Raw genomic sequence first — 20,637 nt, forward strand, 5'->3', positions numbered from 1 at the left:
GTGGAATAATAGTGCAGTGCAAGATTGGACTGTAACCACAATTGTGTAATTGAGTCTAACATTAGGCACATTGCTGAGGATGCTGCTCACACTAGCATGAAGATCATGTCACTCTTTGAGTGATACAATAAGCCCTGGGTAAAACATTCGGTGGAATGTGTTGATACAAATGTTGTAAAATTGCTGAGGGGAGATGAATGTTCACACATGGGTATGATTTATATATTGCCCCTCACTTGGTCAAATCATAGACATCATGTTTTACATCTGAATGATTCCATTAATAAAAATAAAAAAAAACTTCTAGCAGAACAAAATACGGTAGGTTGGATTGGACCAAGGACATTAAAGAAAATGCATTTAGTGTCTTACATCAAAACATCGTAAGCCTCATTAATAAAAAGGAAGAACTTCTTATATCATTACAGTGAAATGAAAGAATAGGTGGAATTTCAGCAGATTTGTTATGCATATCAAAACATCATATGGAAACAACTGAAATTGAACAGGTGCATCTTGATGTACACAAGTTCATATCACACTACCATAGAACCCATAAGAAGAAAGGGAGACAGGCTGTAAAAGCAGGAAATGGAGTTACATCCCAAGCCCTTCAGGTTAATGAATATGGTATCAAACAGCCCTTTGAATGCTGTCCTACAATAGTGTATCAGGAAATACACAAGCTTGTAGTAATGACAGTTTACAGATCATCAATGGGAATGTTTTAAGTTTTATCGCATTAGTGACATACCTCTTGTCAGGATGGAGTCGTACTTTTGTAACAGAAAGCAGAGGGTCTGATTGACAGACTGACACAGGCATGAAAGTAACCTCACAAAGGGGGAACATAATATGTGGATTCTTACAAGAATTGATACTGGGCCCACACATGTTTTTACAGACATAAATTCTCTTCCAAAGACTTCAAAGGGTAGTTCAAATATTTTAATTTTTGCTAATGAAACAAGCAGAATCCAGACTCGACCTTAGCATTCACATGGTAGCTCATTAGGCGTAGAAGTTGGTCATAGCTAACAGTTTGTCTTAATCTCACAAAGACTGATATGTAGTTTCAAACAAGCAGCAATGCTTGCATCAGAAGTAGACATTAATAGCCACACACTATTTATTGTTTATATGGGATAAAGAGTAAGTTTAAGATTTCCTGTTCTTTTGTTAATATACCGTGACTCGTTTCACATCCCTGACTTGTGGCTGTTCTTGGTAGGATCTGTGGGACATTATAATTGATTGAACAAATTAATGGTAAATGAGAAACTATCACACTGATAGTCATTAAACTCCACTGGCAGACGGTACAAGAGAGGCATGGTGCATCACATTATGATTTACTGTTAGATTTCTGGGACAGTATATTCCTAAATGAGACAAAAAGTATCTTACTTTCTCATATGTGTAAATCATGAAAATTCCATGAAGATAAAATCAAAGAGATTTGAGCGTACACTATGGCTTACCAAAAACTGTTTTTCCTGTGCATCATTTGCAGATGAAATAGGAAAGCGGGAGAAAGTGACAGTGGTACACGAATTACCTTCCGCCACACACTGTAAGGTGGCTTGCAGAGTATATAGATGTAGAACTGGATTTTCCTCTTAGGGTTCATGGTTGGTAACTTTATGCACTATCTTTATGTTGATTTAAATAAAAAAAGTTAAATTTGTAATGTTTGACATAGAAAATCCACACTACATATCTTGCTAGAAAACGTGAATTGAACTGAATAGCTTCATTTATAATCCCCTCTTACATTGTGCATATGAATGCTGACACACAGTATTAAAAACAGTTAATATGCTTGAACTAATGTACCTCAAGAATTTGATATCTGAGGAATTATTCTTTGTGATTTTTGTGGCTGAGGCCTAAGTTACTGCTTCTATGAGGGTCATTCAGAAGTAATGAATTCTTTTTACAGAAATTTTTATTTGGCATAATTAAACAAAACTGTGTTTTACATACAGTTTGATACACAAGTTACTTTTCTACATGGTTACTGTTCAAATTTAGGCCTTGTTGTACTGTTTGCCAGCTTTTCTATGCCTTCTGCATCTCAGTTGTCACCAACTCATTGAACCACTGATCAACTGTTTCAATAAGTTCATCACAACTTCCGTAGCTTCTTCCACTCAAAAGGTCTTTCAATTTGAGGGGTAAGTGATGATCATTTGGTGCTAAGTCCAGACTCTTAAGGCGGATGTTGAAACATTTTCCACTGAAATAGGTGAACCAAGTCCTATGTCCCTCCTGCCCCATGCAGATGTGCATTATCATGAAGGGCAATGATTCCACTGGTCATCGTCCTGTGCTGCTTATTTTTAATGGCGTGACCAAGCTGTTGAAGGGTCTGACAGTAGGCCACTGCCCTTATGGTGACAATATGATTCAAAAAGTCATCACAACCATTTTCGTAGTGACTGAAAAATTTCAGTGCAGCTGCCATTTATTTGGTTGTGTGTTCATCTGACAATTTGAGGAACCCACCTAGCGCACACTTTTTTTATAGCCCAGATGTGCATTAACAATCTTGTACAACACAGTTCTTGAAATGTCTGGAAAGAATGAGTGTAGCCCACTAACTGTGAAAGACATTTCTTCTTTGATGTTTGTTTCAGTCTTTGCTTTGAATCCGTCAGTCATCACTGAGGGCCAGTGCAAGTGATCTTCATTGTGAATATTCTTCCATCCGTCATTAAACATGGTACACCACTTTTAAACTGACTGCTCATTCAATATATTACCATAAACCTCAGTTACTTGCGTATAAATTTCAATGGGTTGGACTTCTTGCACATTCAAAAAACAGATAGCACTGTGCATCTCTCACTTGGTGAGGTTATCAGTTTTGTTACCGAGCGAGATGACACAGTGGTTAGCATACTGGATTCACAGTCAGGAGGATGACAGTTCGAACCTGCATCCGTCCATCCTAATTCAGGTTTGCCATGGTTTCCCTAAATCACTTTAAGTAAATGCCAGGATTTTTCCTACGAAAGGGCACGGATGACTTCCTTCTCCATCCTTCCCTAATCTGATGGGACTGATGACCTCGCTGTTTGGTACCCTCTCCCAAATCAATCAACCGACCAATCACTTTTAAAATTCCACACTGAGAAGTATAAAATCTTATTGTATCATAACAGCCCCCAAACTGAGGTAGATGGGTATAAAGATCAGTGGTTGGCCAGTGATGGTGGTGGGGAGACATGGTCACAAGTCAAAACAAATCATTCTTTACTTTCCGAGTGATCCTCGTGTAACGAAATGTATTAATTTTGGTGGACTGCTAAGTGAATTTATTTTATATTCCTATGAGTAAAATTTAATGTCCCATTGCCAAAAGTTTAATGTCCTATTGACATTAAAAATACTAGAAACTGGGAATTAGATCACTTTTAAGGAGAGAGGAATTATCATCTTGAGATTTTCTTTTAAGAAATATTTATGATGTAACAATATCTTCTTGTATTACTTACCACATCAATCCACAGGTAGTTTACAGTATTTTGAAAATCATAATATCTTCTTACATTTTCTGGTGCAGTGCATTTTCCTAGAAAATGAGAGAGAGAGAATATGTTTTGAAAAACATTGTAATAAAATCCATTTTCATCCTATGACTACCGTCAGGGCACAATAATTGTGTGCACCTCTACATTGTGCCGACTGAATACACAAATCATTAGATGTACATGTTACTTGGAATTAATATTTTTATAGGATGAGTTTATTTACTTTGCAAATTAGATAGCTTTCATCCATTGAATATTTACTTGGTTCCTATTTGTGAAACAGCTCACACTATTGAACTGTTGTTTTCCTCTGTGTTAGGAACACTGCTATTACAGTTGGGAGATGTTGGGAAAAAGTTCTATCTTGAAAGGGAAGAATCCGTAGATAGCCTGGCTGATGCTGCAGCTGCTCACTGGAGCTCACGAATGGAACAGGTAAAGTGTATATCTTATATAGTATCCTTGCAAAATCTCACATAGTACATTTTCTGTATAGAGCACATGCCAAAATTGGAAGGTTTCTTCTTTGATATTCCACCTGCCTTGCAAGATTTGATAAAAACAGACAAACTAGAATCAGTATAAAGGAAGTGCTCTGAATAGAATTTTAATTATTTGTTGATAAGGGTGCTGCTCTATCTTTTGCACAGTAAACCGTTTCTGATTTAAATTCTTTGATATTATTGTTGCACACATTATTCATTTTGACTGTGTGTTATCTGTTGCATGTTTGAGTAGTTCTGTACTGGCCAATTAATTACACATGTCCCTAAATTTCTTATACTTTATGTTCCTGCATTTTAGTGAGTGAAAAAGATGTGGAAACATGTTAGCTGGCAAGAAAATGAAAGTGGGTAAATATGCATTTAGGGGAAGTGTTGGACAGGACATAAGCTTTTGATGTTGCCAGAATGTGTTACAGAGTGATGCATTGACAATGTGAAATATGAAGTACCTGGTAAGTTAGAGCACCTACTTCTCTTTCTGCAGGTCTGAAAAGAATTAGGCAGTTTTGCCTTAGGAGACACACAATTCTTATATCTCTGATGTGTGATTAGTGTTAATTCCCAAAGGAGTCAGCTAGAAATACTGGCAGACCTGGTCAATATTTTATTCCATTTGCTGGGTAGCATTGCCCAAATTCAATTTTTTGACACTAGTGGAATGTGATGGAGCACCAATTCATATTATTTTGGAACTAACTGAATTAAGACTGGAATTACCATCATGAAATTTTTGAGGTCTTCATCGCTTCCACAGTAGGTGGCAGTTTGTAGCTTCACAGAGGAGAAATGAATTAAAATAAATTAATAAACTATGTAGTGCCATCATCTGATATCAAACTGACCTACCAACAGTAGCTAGACTATCTGCCTAGCATATCAGTGGATTCAAGGAATTTTTTATTTGCACACCCACCACTCCTGCAGCTAGTAATATGTACTATCAAAACTCAAGCAGCTGCTTCTTCACGTTTCACCTCAGTTGTCCTCACCATTGGACCCAGTTCCTGTCTTTCCATGGTAGCACTGAATGTTGAAACCACAGGCTGACCACTAAGCCACAGAGCCAAACTTCCCCCCTAGAACAATGCTAACAGGAGGCTCTGAGACAAAAATCATTATGTCTGATGCTATTAAAATATTTTTTGCTTCTGCTACTACTTCCTCCTCTTCTTATTCTTCTTCAGTCAGCTAGTAAATGATCCATTTGTGAGGGTTCCATTGGTCTTAGTGTGTTTTTATTTTTTAAAAAATCAGAACTTTCACTTCTACCAGATGATCTTCATGTTCCAATCTATACTTTAAATAAGAGAGGCATATTGACAATAATAATGATTGGTTTATTCCCTCAAAGTACAATTCTAGTTTAGTATGTAACTTGAGAACTTGAGTTTTATCAAAACTATCTCATTTTTAAATAGGTATCTTTTTTTACATAGATTATACATCATTATTTATTTCACGGCTCCTCCACGGAACCTTGCAATTGGTTGTACTCCATGACAAAGCATACTGTACTGCACACTACAGGCAAAAGCTTGTGTTGACGTCGGCAAGCTGAATAGAGATCCCTGACTGCTGAATGAAGCCCAGTAGGACCTCAAACATAACAGTACCAAAAACCTACAGAATCATTTCAACAACCTTAACCTATACATTAAAACTGTTTGAATAGGCCATTGCTGAATCTTAACACAGGTGCTCATTTATGCCCAACTTGAAGAGTATCCCTGTACACTCATGCATTGGAGCTTCAGTTTTGCATATGTGGGATTCATTATATGTCCACTAGTTTAGCAATGATGCAACTGATAGTGAACAAAGAAGAGAGGATACAAACTGCAGACTGGCAATAGCAAGGAAAGTGTTTCTCGTTTTCAGAAATACTTCAACATCTAATACAAGTTTAAGTGTTAAGAAGTCTTTTCTGAAGGTATTTTTTGGGAGCGTAGCATTGTATGGAAGCAAAAAATGGATTATAAACAGTTCAGATAATAAGTGAAAAGATGATTTAGGAATATATTGCTACAGAAAATGTTGAAGATTCAATGTGTAAGTCAAATAATGAATGAAAAGGCTTTGAATAAAATTTGGGGGGGGGGGGGGGGGGGGGAAGAGCATCAGGGAACAACTTGATTAAAAGAAGAGATGACTCAATAGGACACATTCTGAAATATCAAAGAATGGTTGATTTGTTTATGGAGAGAAGTGGAGAGGGCGGGGGCTGGGTGTAAAAACTGTGTAGAGAAACCAAGGCTTGACTGCAGTAAGGACAGTCAGGTGAATGTACCCCCTCAGTCCAAAAAGTTTCGAAACTGGATTACTAACAAATAGAGAAAAGTCAAGATGGCAGTTTAAACATTTCAGGTGTTCTGCATAATCTCTCCCACTTGAGTACATCGCACAAAACAGTCATACAGTCGTCTGAAATTGTCAGAAAAGTCCTCCTTTGGAATGATGATCAACTTGCGTGTCACATTGCCTTGAATGATGGATATGTCATTGACCCAAATGTGAACATCTACACTTTGTCATTTTGTGGAAGATTCATATTGATAACACTAAGCCTTATCACCTGTGATTAATTTTTCAGAAAAGAACTGTCTGAATGTTGAATTTTAATGAAGTAGTGGCAGGCTTCCACATTACTGCTTTTGCCTGGGAGTCGAAGTGTGTGGGACAAGTTTTGGACACATTTTTCCCTTATTCAAAACATTCTGGAGAATGCCTTGAACACTTGATTAAAGGCTGTTGCTCCATTGAAATCTGTGATGTAACAGTACACAATGGCCACACTTCTCAATACTGCCTGCTCACAGCTGACTGGTCAAATGCACATATTGTTTACAGTTGTTGTTTCGACATGCCACTATAAATATTGTAATGATGGCACTTACATGCCAGGAATATAGAGCCATTTTCAGGACTTTTAGGAGTGGATGGGGTACTTTGCTGTAGTTATGCAGACAGTTTTCACAAGGTATACTAGCTTGGAGAGCTGAATAAAACCATTTTTAGTAATGAACATAGCAACAAGTAGTACTACTACTGCTACTACAACAACTGCTCCTCCTCCTCCTCCTCCTCCTGAGATCACGTGTAGGTGCCATAAGAGAACTCATTTTCTACGGCATGGATTCTTTTCACAGGCTTCAAATGGCAAATTAAGTAGCAATTTTGAGATTCATCTGGTTGAATATTAACTCGTGACATGCTGTGCAAGCTTCAGTTTTATGATATATCCATAATGTAGACAAACCTGGTCATAGCAAACACTGAACAAAATTTTTATAAAATTATTGCTAATTATTGTTATTGCAAATTATTGTTATTGCAGAGATATAATATAAATTATAGACATGGCTGTTACAGTGAACATTCTTGTCATTCTTAAAATTAACAAAGATATTCAGTCCTTGTACGTTTGTAAAATTTTTGAGACAAACAGTTGCAATCACTTTCTTCCTGCTAGTGTGGGGACTACATGTGATGCTCACTATCATTATTAAGGCATTAAAAGCATATTTGCAATTCTTGACAAATTGATCAAATTATTTTTACATAATACTATTGTACTTGATGTACAATTCAGTTTTTCAGCTATTCACATAATGAAAATTATATCCTCATACCTTAGTACGAAAGTGGTGCAGTGCATATGAATAAGCACTGTTTCCTCAAATGGGTTACAAACATGGCTTATAATCAGTCTTTACACACAGCTGACACACTGCTTATAGTCTGTCTGTAAACTCAAGAGCGAGCAGTGCTTTTGGTGGGGGAAGTGGCCTTTCCCAGAAGAACCCTGCCACTGGCCTACAGGGGCACCCAAAATCAGTTGCCCGTTATCTGCCTAGCGGTGTACATCAGCGAGCAGTGATACACGTCGTTCTGTTCGTGGGATCTTAATTTCCAGTGTCAGACAGTTAATTTTGTATGCTTAATGATATACTTCGGCATCCGGAAGTGATGGATAATCGCCCTGCATTGGAAGAAAATGTGCAGAATATGGAGAAGAAGAGGTATTTATGGAGTAACGAGCGTTCGATTGTCTGTAATGTTACAACATCATGTGTTAAAGAGGCGGCATAAAAGAACTACGGGCTAATATTACCAGTCCCAATCAGAGGGCTGCAATTTATGCAAACGTCAGCCTCGCCACAATAGGACGCATAAGGAAGAAACGCGAAAATAAACCGCGTGGTTTACTGGAACCGCCACGAAGGAAAACTGATAAGTTTGGGAGGAAACTCTTCGTTATAGGCAGTTTCACAAAATCGGTCATTCGACAAACGATGGAGGACTTTCACATAAACCAAAAAATAATGGCGACATTATGGACATTACTTACTGCCGTCGAAAAAAAATCTGTTTTCTTTGGCAGAAAGATGTTTTACGTAAGACACAGCGTAAAATGGGATTTACCTGGAAATTTCTTGCTTTTAATAGAAACATAAAGTAAGAACAAGGCTTAAATTCTACAGATTGATTGCACCATATGGGGTTCGTTTTACGAATAGCAGTAGAGGGTACATACATTCACATGAACAGGCATTCGGTTCTGTATTTGTAGCAGAATCCTGACTTCCGTTCCTACGTTAATGTTACTTACTCTATAATGTTATGTTTCGGAAGAAGCTATCGTCTTTTGGATTCATTATGGTCTTAACGCATTTATCTAAAAATAAACGCTGCCAGGACGTATCTGTACACGGCATCGACAAAGATTTAAAACGCACGCCGCGGCAGGACCGGTACTACGTTGGGAAACAGCCTGTAGAAGCGCCTCGTGACGTACCTGGGTAGGCGGAGTGGGGACTTGCTCGCTCGCTCTTCAGTTTACCGACAGACTATAGGAAGATATTAGATACTTCAGATATACTTTTCTTGGTTTCCACTGCAACTATGTTGAGTATTAACATGTTTTCACTCTAAAACTATGTCTGTACTCTGATAGTAGCCTCCTCACTGTGTGGGTGAAGTGTAGTTGGGATACTACCATCTCAGAACATCGCTGTAACCAATGTTTCTATAATTTTATTTTCTATAAGACACAAGAAGGGAAATGGATAGGTTAAAGTTAGATACAGTGTGAATTAGTGAATTTCGGTGGCAGGAAGAACAAGACTCCTGGCCAGATGAATACAGGGTTATAAATACAAAATCAAATAGGGGTAATGCAAGAGTAGGTTTAATAATGAATAAAAAAATAGGAGTGCGGGTAAGCTACTACAAACAACATAGTGAATGCATTATTGTGCCCAAGATAGATACGAAGCCCACGCCTATCACAGTAGTACAAGTTTGTATGCCAACTAGCTCTGCAGATGACGAAGAGATTGATGAAATGTATGATGAGATAAAAGAAATTATTCAGATAGTGAAGGGAGACGAAAATTTAATAGTCATGGGTGACTGGAATTAGAGTGTAGGAAAAGGGAGAGAAGGAAACATAGTAGCTGAATATGGATTGGGGCTAAGAAATGAAAGAGGAAGCCACCTGGTAGAATTTTGCACAGAGCATAACTTAATCATAGTTAACACTTGGTTCAAAAATCATGGAAGAAGATTGTATACATGGAAGCAGCCTGGAGATACTAGAAGGTGTCATATAGATTATATAATGGTAAGACAGAGATTTAGGAACCAGGTTTTAAATTGTAAAACATTTCCAGGGGCAGATGTGGACTCTGACCACAATGTGTTGGTTATGAACTGTAGATTAAAACTGAAGAAACTGCAAAAAGGTGGGAATTTTAGGAGATGGGACCTGGATAAACAGAATGAACCAGAGGTTGTAGAGAGCTTCAGGGAGAGCATTAGGGAACGATCAACAAGAATGGGGGAAAGAAATACCGTAGAAGGAGAATGGGTAGCTTTGAGAGATGAAATAGTCAAGGTAGCAGATGATCAAATAGGTAAAAAGATGAGGGCTAATAGAAATCCTTGGGTAACAGAAGAGATATTGAATTTAATTGATGAAAGGAGAAAACACAAAAATGCAGTAAATGAAGCAGGCAAAAAGGAATACAAACGTCTCAAAAATGAGATTGGCAGGAAGTGCAAAATGGCTAAGCAGGGATGGCTAGAGGACAAATGTAAGAATGTAGAGGCTTATCTCACTAGGGGTAAGATAGATACTGCCTACAGGAAAATTAGAGACCTTTGGAGAAAAGAGAACCACTTTTATGAATATCAAGAGCTCAGATGGAACCCAGTTCTAAGCAAAGCAGGAAAAGCAGAATGGTGGAAGGAGTATATAGACAGTCTGTACAAGGGTGATGTTCTTGAGGACAAATATTATAGAAATGGAAGAGAATGTAGATGAAGATGAAATAGGAAGAACAGTTTGACAGAACACTGGAAGACCTAAGTCGAAACAAGGCCCCGGGAGTAGACAACATTCCATTAGAACTACTGACAGCCTTGGGAGAGCCAGGCCTAACAAAACTCTACCATCTAGTGAGCAAGATGTATGAGACAGGCAAAATACCCTCAGACTTCAAGAAGAACATAATACTTCCAATCCCGAAGAAAGCAGGTGTTGACAGATGTGAAAATTACTGAACTATCAGTTTAATAAGCCACGACTGCAAAATACTAACATGAATTCTTTACAGACGAATGGAAAAACTGGTAGAAGCTGGCCTCAGGGAAGATCTGTTTGGATTCCGTAGAAATGTTGGAACACATGAGGCAATACTGACCCTATGACTTATCTTAGAAGAAAGATTAAGAAAAGGCAAACCTACGTTTCTAGCATTTGTAGACTTGGAGAAAGCTTTTGACTATGTTGACTGGAATACTCTCTTTCAAATCCTGAAGATGTCAGGGATAAAATACAGTGAGCGAAAGGCTATTTACAATTTGTACAGAAACCAGATGACAGTTACAAGAGTCAAGGGGCATGAAAGGGAAGCAGCGGTTGGGAAGTGAGTGAGACAGGGTTGTAGCCTCTCCCTGATGCTATTCAATCTGTATATTGAGCAAGCAGTAAAGGAAACAAAAGAAAAATTCAAAGTAGGAGTTAAAATCCATGGAGAAAAAATTAAAACTTTGAGGTTCGCTGCTGACATTGTAATTCTGTCAGAGACAGCAAAAGACCCGGAAGAGCAGCTGAACAGAATGGGCAGTGTCTTGAAACGAGGATATAAGATGAACATCAACAAAAGCAAAATGAGGATAATGGAATGTAGTCAAATTAAATCAGGTGATCCTGTGGGAATTAGATTAAGAAATGAGACACTTAAAGTAGTAAATGAGTTTTGCTATTTGGGGAGCAAAATAACTGATGATGGTCGAAGTAGAGAGGATATAAAATGTAGACTGGCAATGGCAAGGAAAGCGTTTCTGAAGAAGAGAAATTTGTTAACATCGAGTATAGATTTAAGTGTCAGGAAGTTGTTTCTGAAAATATTTGTATGGAGTGTAGCCATGTATAGAAGTGAAACGTGGACGATAAATAGTTTAGACAAGAAGAGAATAGAAGCTTTTGAAATGTGGTGAATGCTGAAGATTAGATGGGTAGATGGGATTGAGGAGGTATTGAATAGAATTGGAAAGAAGAGAAATTTGTGGCACAACCTGACTAGAAGAAGGAATCGGTTGGTAGGGCATATTTTGAGGCATCAAGGGATCACCAATTTAGTATTGGAGGGCAGTGTGGAGGGTAAAAATCATAGAGGGAGACCAAGAGATGAATACACTAAACAGATTCAGAAGGATGTAGGTTGCAGTAGGTACTGGGAGACGAAGAAGCTTGCACAGGATAGATTAGCATGGAAAGCTGCATCAAACCAGTCTCAGAACTGAAAACAACAACAACAACAAAGACACAAGGTATAATAGGGTGTTTTGTTGAATCTCTCTTCCTCTAAATCTTTTAAATAAGTAAGTTTCTTCTAGTTTATTGTTTGTATTTCATATTCCAAGTGAACAGTCTTGCCTGGTGCACAAAGTATGTTAGTGTAAATCCTAAACCTCTCATTCTTGGATACCGAGTGAAGTAAGGCAGTGGACTAACATTTGAGAGGAGTGTGATTGAAATCCATGTGTGACCATTTTTTTTCTATGGTTTCTATAAAGTGACTAAGGAATGGGATATGGCCAATTTCCATCCCTATCCTAGTCTAGCCAATCTCCCCCTCTCCTCAAATCTCCTCCTTCTCTCTCTTTAAAACAGTGGAAGCTAAAATAATAGCATTTAAGTACATATTTATGTGTTTTGCTGTGGCCTGTCATTGCCCACCATGTCATAACAAAGCTGTTAACTAAGCACAATGGATTCACTATTAGTCACCCCCTTAAGAAGAGTACACTCATCACTCTGGATCAACGTAGTTGGCATATAACAGGTATTGGCAGGAAAGAGGCACTGTGTCAGTCGGTTGTATGGGATGAGTGCAGCAAGACAGGCCAGTGTGGAGAGGTGTTAGTGGTGAAAGGAAATTGTTTGGACATGCCTATGACCACCCATCAATGGAATTGCCCCATTCGTTGGTGGATAGACTGTTCAACATTCCTACAAAGAATGGAGTACCACCCCAGTCATGTAACAGGTCATAAGAACAGTGGTCATAAACGACAGAGACCAGAGAAAAGTCTCACACCTTGTCAACGACAATTAATTTCAACTCCTACAAGAAGTGCTGCTATTAGTGAATGCAGGTCCATCTCAATGTATTTATGAGTGAGCACTGCAAATGGAATCTCTTCCAGTAGACATTTGGAGTATTATACATTGTAGTGATCACTGCTTACAGTGGCACATAAAGCAGTATCTCTCAAATATGACAAAAAAAGTAGAAACTGAGCAGTAGCAGACTGGAAGTATGTAATGTGGTCTGATAAGTTGTGGGTTTGCAATTTTTGAAATGACATGTAGTGTCAATTCACTGATGGCTCAGTGAGGCATTTAAACCTCATTTAGGCCAGAGGTGGTTCTGTAGTGTATAATTTTTCCTCCTACCTATGTAGTTCTCAATTAGTTCAAGCAATCCATCATTCATGATAGGAAACACAGTCATAGCTCAGTCACTCAAAATGATTCAGAAATTTTACTTGTTAGAATGAAATCAGGCGATGATTCTTCTTCTCTGGAGGCTCGTGCTTTACGGCAGTCTGCTAATCTGTACAAATAAAATGCCTCGTAATTTTGGGAGCGTTGTATAATCAGTCGGGAAACCTCAGATCAAGCGGATATTTGGCTTTGATGAAGTTTAACCTTCCAAAGAAGTAATGGAGCTCTTGGATTATTAAATGCAGGTTCGTATCCAGTCTTTCGGAAGTTCCCTTCTGATTGACAAATACGCAATATATCGATAAATATCATTAATTCTCAAATGTCAAATACACACCTTTTATTTGAAGGAGCAATCTATATATATTTCCTTTTTAATCGTACAGTTCGTATCAGTTATCTTCTGTGATAAATCTCAATAATCAGATTACAGTTCTTCCAAACCAAGCTCAGGCTAATCGGCACGAAGACAATCTCGGAAGCTACCTTTCTTTCTTTCTTTCTTTCTTTTTCTCTCTCTCTCTCTCTCTCTCTCTCTCTCTCTCTCTCTCTCTCCTTTTTTTTTTTTTTTTTTTTTTTTTTTTTTTTTTTTTTTTTTTTTTTTTTTTTACAACCACCAGAGAGAGTACTACAAAGAATACTTATGCGCTCATGGCATAGCTATTGTATGAACTACTTTTCGCATGGATTCTGCGAGTATGAAGATAGAAAATTAGTAAACGTCATTCAAGGGTAGAACTGTATCAGAATAATTCATCGAATATAAAGAGATATTACAAGTGAACATTAACCACAATGTTTATTTCATCAACCTCAGTGACCGAGTGTTGCACTTTCATTTGCTTATTCATGATGAGTATGCCGTGGACACTCGTTTCTTCCAAGATGACAGTCATATTCACACACATGTTGCTTGTACGACGAACACTCGGGCAGTCTATTTCATATTGACTGGCCCACTAAATTGAGAACAGGTGAAACAGTATCAGTGTCTGTGTAGAGACAAGTATTAGTGATCATGGTATCATATAGCAAAGATGGTTACTGAAGTTAATAAATCCACAAGGAGGCTAGGAGAGTATTTATCCTGGAAAGAGCAGATAAGCAGTTGTTAGCATCCTACTCAGGCAACGAATGGCCATAGTTTAGTTCCAATGTGATGGACATAGATGAATTATGAACAAGGTTTAAACAAATTGTGAATCATCTCTGGAGAAATATGTGTTGCATAAGTGGATTAAGGTTGACAAGCAAATGTTAGTAGAAATACATGCATCTATAAGAAAATCGATGCATGAAGCATAGTACTATTCCAGAGTCATACCATTGTGAAGGATCTTGCCAAGAACCCGAGACAATTCCAGTTCAATATAAAAACACTAAGCTTGTCAAAGGTTGCTATCCAGTCATTCATCGACCTATCTAGTGTGGCAATAGAAGGTAGCGAAAGGAAAGCTGCAGTTTTAAATTTCGCTTTTAAAAAATCATTTGCACAAGACAATCGTACAAACTTACAGTTGCAAAGGTTCTCAAGTGGAGGACATAGAAACAGTGAGCGAATGAGTTGAAAACAAATAAGCCGCTGTGTCCAGAAGGAATTCCAATTTGGTTTTACGAAGAGTACTCTCTGGCGCTAATCCCTTATTTAGCTTGCATTTATTGCAAATATCTTGCGCAACACAAAGTCCCAAGTGACTGGAAAAAGCATAGGTGACTCCTATTTATAAGAAGGGTAAAGGAACAGACCTGAATACTTAAAATCGGTATGCCGAAGACTTCTTGAACATGTTCCAAGTTTGAAGATAATAAATTTCCTTGAGACATAAACGCTTCTGTACACAAATCAACATGGGTTCAGAAAGCATTGCTCGTCTAAAACACAGCATGCCCTTTTCTCGCACACTATTCTGTGAACTGTGGATATAGGGCAATTGGCAGATTCCATATTCCTAGATTTCTGGGAAGTGTTTGACATGATTTCTCACTCCAGACTTTTAATGAAGTTCCAAATGTATAAAAAAGGTTCCCAGATACGTGAATTGCTTGAAGACTTCTTATGTAATAGAACCTAGTGTGTTGCCCTCTATGGCGAGTGCGTACCAGAGGTAAGGGTATCATCAGGAGTACTCCAGGGAAGTTCTTGTTCTCTGGGAAGTTCTTGTTCTTTGTGTACATGGATAGCATGTGCAGCAATCTGCAACTGTTTACTAAGGTGCTTCAGTCATTGAGATATTGTAGATATGGGTTGATTTGGACAGAATTTCTATTTGTTGTGATGAATGTCTACTTGCAATATGTGTAGAAAAATTTAAAGTAATACAGGTGAGGGGCAAAAACAAATCTGAAATGTTCGAATAAAGTTTTAGTGGTGTGCAGTGTGACACATTGAGTAAATATCTAGGCAGAATGCTACAAATCAAACAATGGAAAATCCAGGATGGAATTGCAGAATATTACAAAGCTATATGAAATGCAATGAGCACATAAGGATGGTAGTAAGGAAGGCAAATGTTGAGCTTTGGTTTATTGGGGAAGTTTTAGGGAACTGTGGCTGATTTACAATGGAGACTGTATGTAGAATACTTGGGTAAACCATTTTTGAGTACTGCTCAAGTGTTGAGGATCTCCACGAGGTCAGATTAACAGAAGATATCGAAGAACAGGCATTTGCAGCTAACAGCAGAATGATTCTACTGTCGCCAACGTACATTTCATGTAAGGATCGTGAAGGCAAGATAAATCAGTGCATCAATGGAGGCATATATACAGTAATTTTTCATCCATTTTCATTTGGAATAAGAAAGGAGATGAATAGTAGAGTGGTACAGGCTGCCCTTCATTATACACCATACGAGGGCTTGCAGAGTATGTATATAGATGCAGAATGTAGTAATCAATATCAACACAATTTGGTAGTTTGATTGGTCTAATCATCAATGATTTCCTTGCGGAATTGAGGTCATTATCAAGGTTAGATATAGTGTTCGACTGTATTATTGTGATTTATCTTGTGGTTTCTAATTTTTGTCTGATGTGCTTATTATATGATGTATGGGCTATACTGAAAGGTGGAATATATAGAGGGGCAATGCAAAGGAAAGCAGTATTATAGAAAGGGAAGAGGCAATGTTATAGAAAGAGAAGAGGTTCTAGATTAATGTGTGTTTGGAGATATGATAATGTGAGAAGAATTTGACAAAGCACTGAAAGACTACAGTAGGAATAGGTCTCGTGGACTGTGTGTGACAAGTTACTAAGATCCTTTTGAGAAATAGACATGAAAAAAAATATTCAGCTTCTGTGCAAGATATATCAGATAGTTGATGAAATACCCTCACACTTCAGGAAGTATGTAAAAAAGTCCTTTTCCAAAGAGGGAACATGCTGACAGATGTGAATGTTACCGAACAATCAGTTTATTAAATCATGGTTGTAAAGTACTAACACAAATTATTTACAGAAGAATGGAAAAAGTGGTAGAAGAGGACCTTGGGGAAGATCAGTTTGGGTTGCGTCAAAAATTTTGGAACATGCGAGGCAATACTGACCCAACGACTTATCTTAGACAGGTTAAGAAAAGACAAGCCTACATTTATAGCATTTGTAGACTTGGAGAAAGCTTTTGCAGTGCTGACTGGAATACTCTCTTTGAAATTATAAGATAGCTGGGGTAAAATAGAGGCAGCTAAAGGCTATTTACTATTTTTACAGAAACCAGATAGCAGTTATAAGGGTGGAAGATCATGAAAGGGAAGTAGTGGTTGACAAGGGAGTGAGGCCAAGTTGTAGCCTATCTCCAATGCTATTCAGTCTGTACATTGAGCATCAAGGAAAGCGAAGAAAAATTTGAAGAAGGAATCAAAGTTCAGGGGTAAGAAATAAAGCTTCGAGGTTTGCTGATGAGACCGTAATTCTGTCAGAGACAGCAAGGACTTGGAAGAGCAGTTAAATAGAGGATTTAAGACCAACATTCACAAGAGCAAAATAATGAAAATGAAAATGGAATGAGTTGAATTAGATCAGGTGATACTGTGAGAAGTAGGTTAGGAAATGAGACACAAACAATAGTAGATGAATTTTGCTACCTGGGCAGTAAAATAACTGATGATCAGTGAAGTAGGGGGGGATATAAAATGTAGACTATCTATAGCGGGAAAAGCCTTTCTGAAAAGAGGAATTTGCCAAGATCTAAATTCAATTTAAATTGTAGGAAGTCTCTTCTGAAGGTATTTGTCTGAAGTTAGCTTTGTACAGGAATGAAATGTAGACAATAAGCAGTTCTGACAAAAATGGAATAAAAAAAATCTCAAAAATGGTACTACAGAAGAATGCTGAAGATTAGGAGGGTAAATCATGTAACTGATCAGAAGGTACTGAACAGAATTGGGGAGGGAAGAAGTTTGTGGCAGGAATTGGTCAATAGTACTCATTCTGAGACATCAAGAAGTCACCAATTTAGTAATGGAGGGAAATATGGGGTGTAAAAAAAATAGTGGGAGATAAGAGCTGAATACAGTAAGCAGGTTCAAAAGGATGCAGGTTGCAGAGATGATAGAGTAACATGCAGAACTGAATCAAACCAGATGACGACTACAACATCCATCTGCTATTAATCCATTATTTACCTTAGTTCTCCTTCTGTACAGGAAACATACTAATTTTTTTATAATGAGAGTATTCCACATCTATTTTGCTCTCTCTCTCTCTCTCTCTCTCTCTCTCTCTCTCTCTCTCTCTCTCTCTCTCTCTCTCTCTCTTTCCTCTTTTCCCCTCTTTCTCCCCCCCCCACCCCCTCCCACTTTTTCTTTCTTTCATGACACATGCTTCTGATCCACTTTCATTTAACTTTTTGCCTATATTTATTTTGCGGACTGACATTATCATTATCACCATTCATGCCTGTTAGTCAGACTGTGTTTTCTAATTAATCCTTTCTCCTAGAATATTGTTGCAGAGAAACAATCAAATTCTTGCATTTTACTTTCTTGAAATTGCATACTTATCAGTAAAAAAACTACAAATTTCTCTACAGCCTGGGCCAGCTCTTGTAACTGCAACACCTGATCGTAACGGAAACCCTGGGGTTAATGGCAACAGCAATAGCACTGCTGACCCATATTGGTCCATCAGTATTGAGCAGTTTCTAGCCACTGTACTAACAGGCCAACCAATAGTTGAATTCTTCAGCCAACGGACATCTTTGGCAGATGGCATAATGCGTCTCCGCGGCCGTCGCTTTAATAGGCTGCATAGTCTTACTGTTTAAATGAGATAAACATTGTTTTTGTACAGTGGAACAGCTTTTCTAAGGCAGATGTAGTGGCCTGTGTTAGTGTACATGTTTTTATGAAACAAATAATTGCAAGTGTATTTTATACTGCTGGTAATAGAAATTTGTATATTTGCTGTATTGTGGTAGTATGTTAAGAAATAGCTGGTAACAAGTCATTGAAGGCTTCCTTGGCAAACAAGATGGATAACTTTCCATCATACTGGTATTTATTTTTGTAAAACACACACACACACACACACACACACACACACACACACACACACACACACAGTTTTGGTCATTTTGCTGGAATCAGTTTATATTTATAAAAATCATTGTGTGATATCCGAATTCAGATATTACAATTAAAGGGCTCCAGGTGGTCCCTTAAAGGTTCATTAATGCAGATATAATACAACATATTGAGCTCTGCTCTTATATGATTTACATGTACCTGGAGAAAATTCATTTCCCTGGTACATGCAGTGCTGTTTGAATTGTGAATATTGACTATTTGATTTACTGACAATACTGGTCACTGTATAAAATGCCAGACATGCAGAAATTGTATCAAGTCTCTGTAAAAGTAAAATGAGATTTATAGAATTGCTAGTAGTTTAAAAGACTGCAGAAACAGTGTCCAGTTTGTCAGGGTGTTAGTTTGCATTATTGATTCTTTATGGTGATGTGATACCTTAATTACATTAATAGATCACTCAAAACCGGGATTCTGTCTTAACTGTATACTTCCCCTATGTAACCACATGTACACACTGTGTAACTTCATTTATAGTAAATAAAAACAATTATGAGATACACTTATTAGCATAAAAGGTGCAGACATTAGCATGTACATTGCTATAAACAAAATACCCTTGGTGTTTAAGTTGTTGGAGTAGTAATCCAAACGTGAAAATTTTTTTTTAATATTAGCTGAGAGAGAGTCATTCCAGTTTCTATGTCCAGAGAGAGGCAGACTGAGAGAATGTGTAATAGTAATTAACTACAGACAATAGTGCTTCTGTCGAATGTTTAGCTCTTTAGGCCTAAGGCCCTTAATGGGCTCCTTTTTTTGACTTAAATTTTCACATTTTTTGTTCTACTTTCTCTTCAGAATTGTCAATAGCATTTTATTTTTGTTTCATAAGCTACTGTTGCACCTTTTGTGACTTCAAGTGGGCCATTTTTTATTTTTATTTTGAAATTTAGATTAATTTCTGTGATTTATTGCATTCAGTTTGTATATGTGTATTATCATTCATGAGTTATGGTGAAGACTGCAGAGAATCTTATATTTAAATGATGTCAGTGATGTTTTTGCTAAAACTTACGTAATTATTGACTGTCCCATCTGTACATAACAGCGATTTAGAATGGTTTTAATGTATGTATCTAACTTTTCCCTGTATTGAGCGATATGAAATGATTAACTTGTTCCATTATAAAAATATAGAAATATATAGTGTTTGTAATGAACAAAACACAACTAACAGTCAGTACTTTACAAATATTGAATACATTTGTTGAATTGTGATATATTAATCAAAGTATTAACTTGTACTCTGCATTTTATTTATTTGATTTATGTATGTATTCCACTGCTCTCATGAAAGTTGAATATAGTGTAGGAAAAAATACATTTCCATGTTGTTAGTCCCTGACAGTACAGTTTTATTAGCAAGTGCATTAAAGAAAATGCCTCTTGCTAAAATATTTCATTGTGATTACAGTTTAAACCTCCCATGTGGTGAGTTTTATGACCTAAAAACTTGGTAAACACATATTTAGAAATATATTATTTTATCTTTGAAGTTAAACATAATTTTTTGACTCATAAGCCCTTCAGTTTTTTACAAATCTTTTACAATTTTATTGGCTACATAATTTACTCTCGTCAAAATTTTAGTTCTGTATGTGTAGATGCAAAGGTGCTCCTTGAAGTACACTGGCTTCATTGGAACTGAAGCCTGTGATAAGTAGGAAACTCTTGCTGAAAGCAAATAACATGTTTAATACTGTAAAAAGAAAATAAACAATTGCTCTAAAATAAACTGTTGTTGCCTTTCACTACTGTAAATTCTATACATGGATAAATACACTGGTATTCAGAACTATACAATGGCAGATGTTACCACCGTAACACCTTCCTGTTTGAAATATCATCAAAGGAAATGGTTAATGAGAACTGATAACATCTCTTTCAGAATGTTTATGACATATTGTGCGAGTGCAACAGAAGTTCATGGTGGCCCATCTGTTGAGGATAGGATGATCTGACAATGAAAGTTGGCTCACAAGAGGAAGACA

General features: G+C 37.3%; 1 protein-coding gene across 3 annotated transcripts in view; it reads left to right on the plus strand.

Annotated features, from left to right (window-relative positions):
• Positions 1-20,381, plus strand: part of LOC126258146 (TBC1 domain family member 9) — a 200,389-nt gene extending 180,008 nt beyond the window's left edge. For all 3 annotated transcript variants that reach the window (XM_049955619.1, XM_049955618.1, XM_049955620.1), the window contains 2 exons: positions 3,856-3,971; positions 18,091-20,381. In XM_049955619.1, the coding sequence (XP_049811576.1) occupies positions 3,856-3,971; positions 18,091-18,324 (350 nt within the window). In that variant the 3' untranslated portion in view covers positions 18,325-20,381. The remainder of the gene's footprint in view (positions 1-3,855; positions 3,972-18,090) is intronic.
• The last annotated feature ends 256 nt before the right edge of the window (positions 20,382-20,637 follow it).

The sequence above is a fragment of the Schistocerca nitens genome, chromosome 1 (genome assembly GCF_023898315.1).
Source record: "Schistocerca nitens isolate TAMUIC-IGC-003100 chromosome 1, iqSchNite1.1, whole genome shotgun sequence".
NCBI classification, from domain to species: Eukaryota; Metazoa; Arthropoda; class Insecta; order Orthoptera; family Acrididae; genus Schistocerca; species Schistocerca nitens.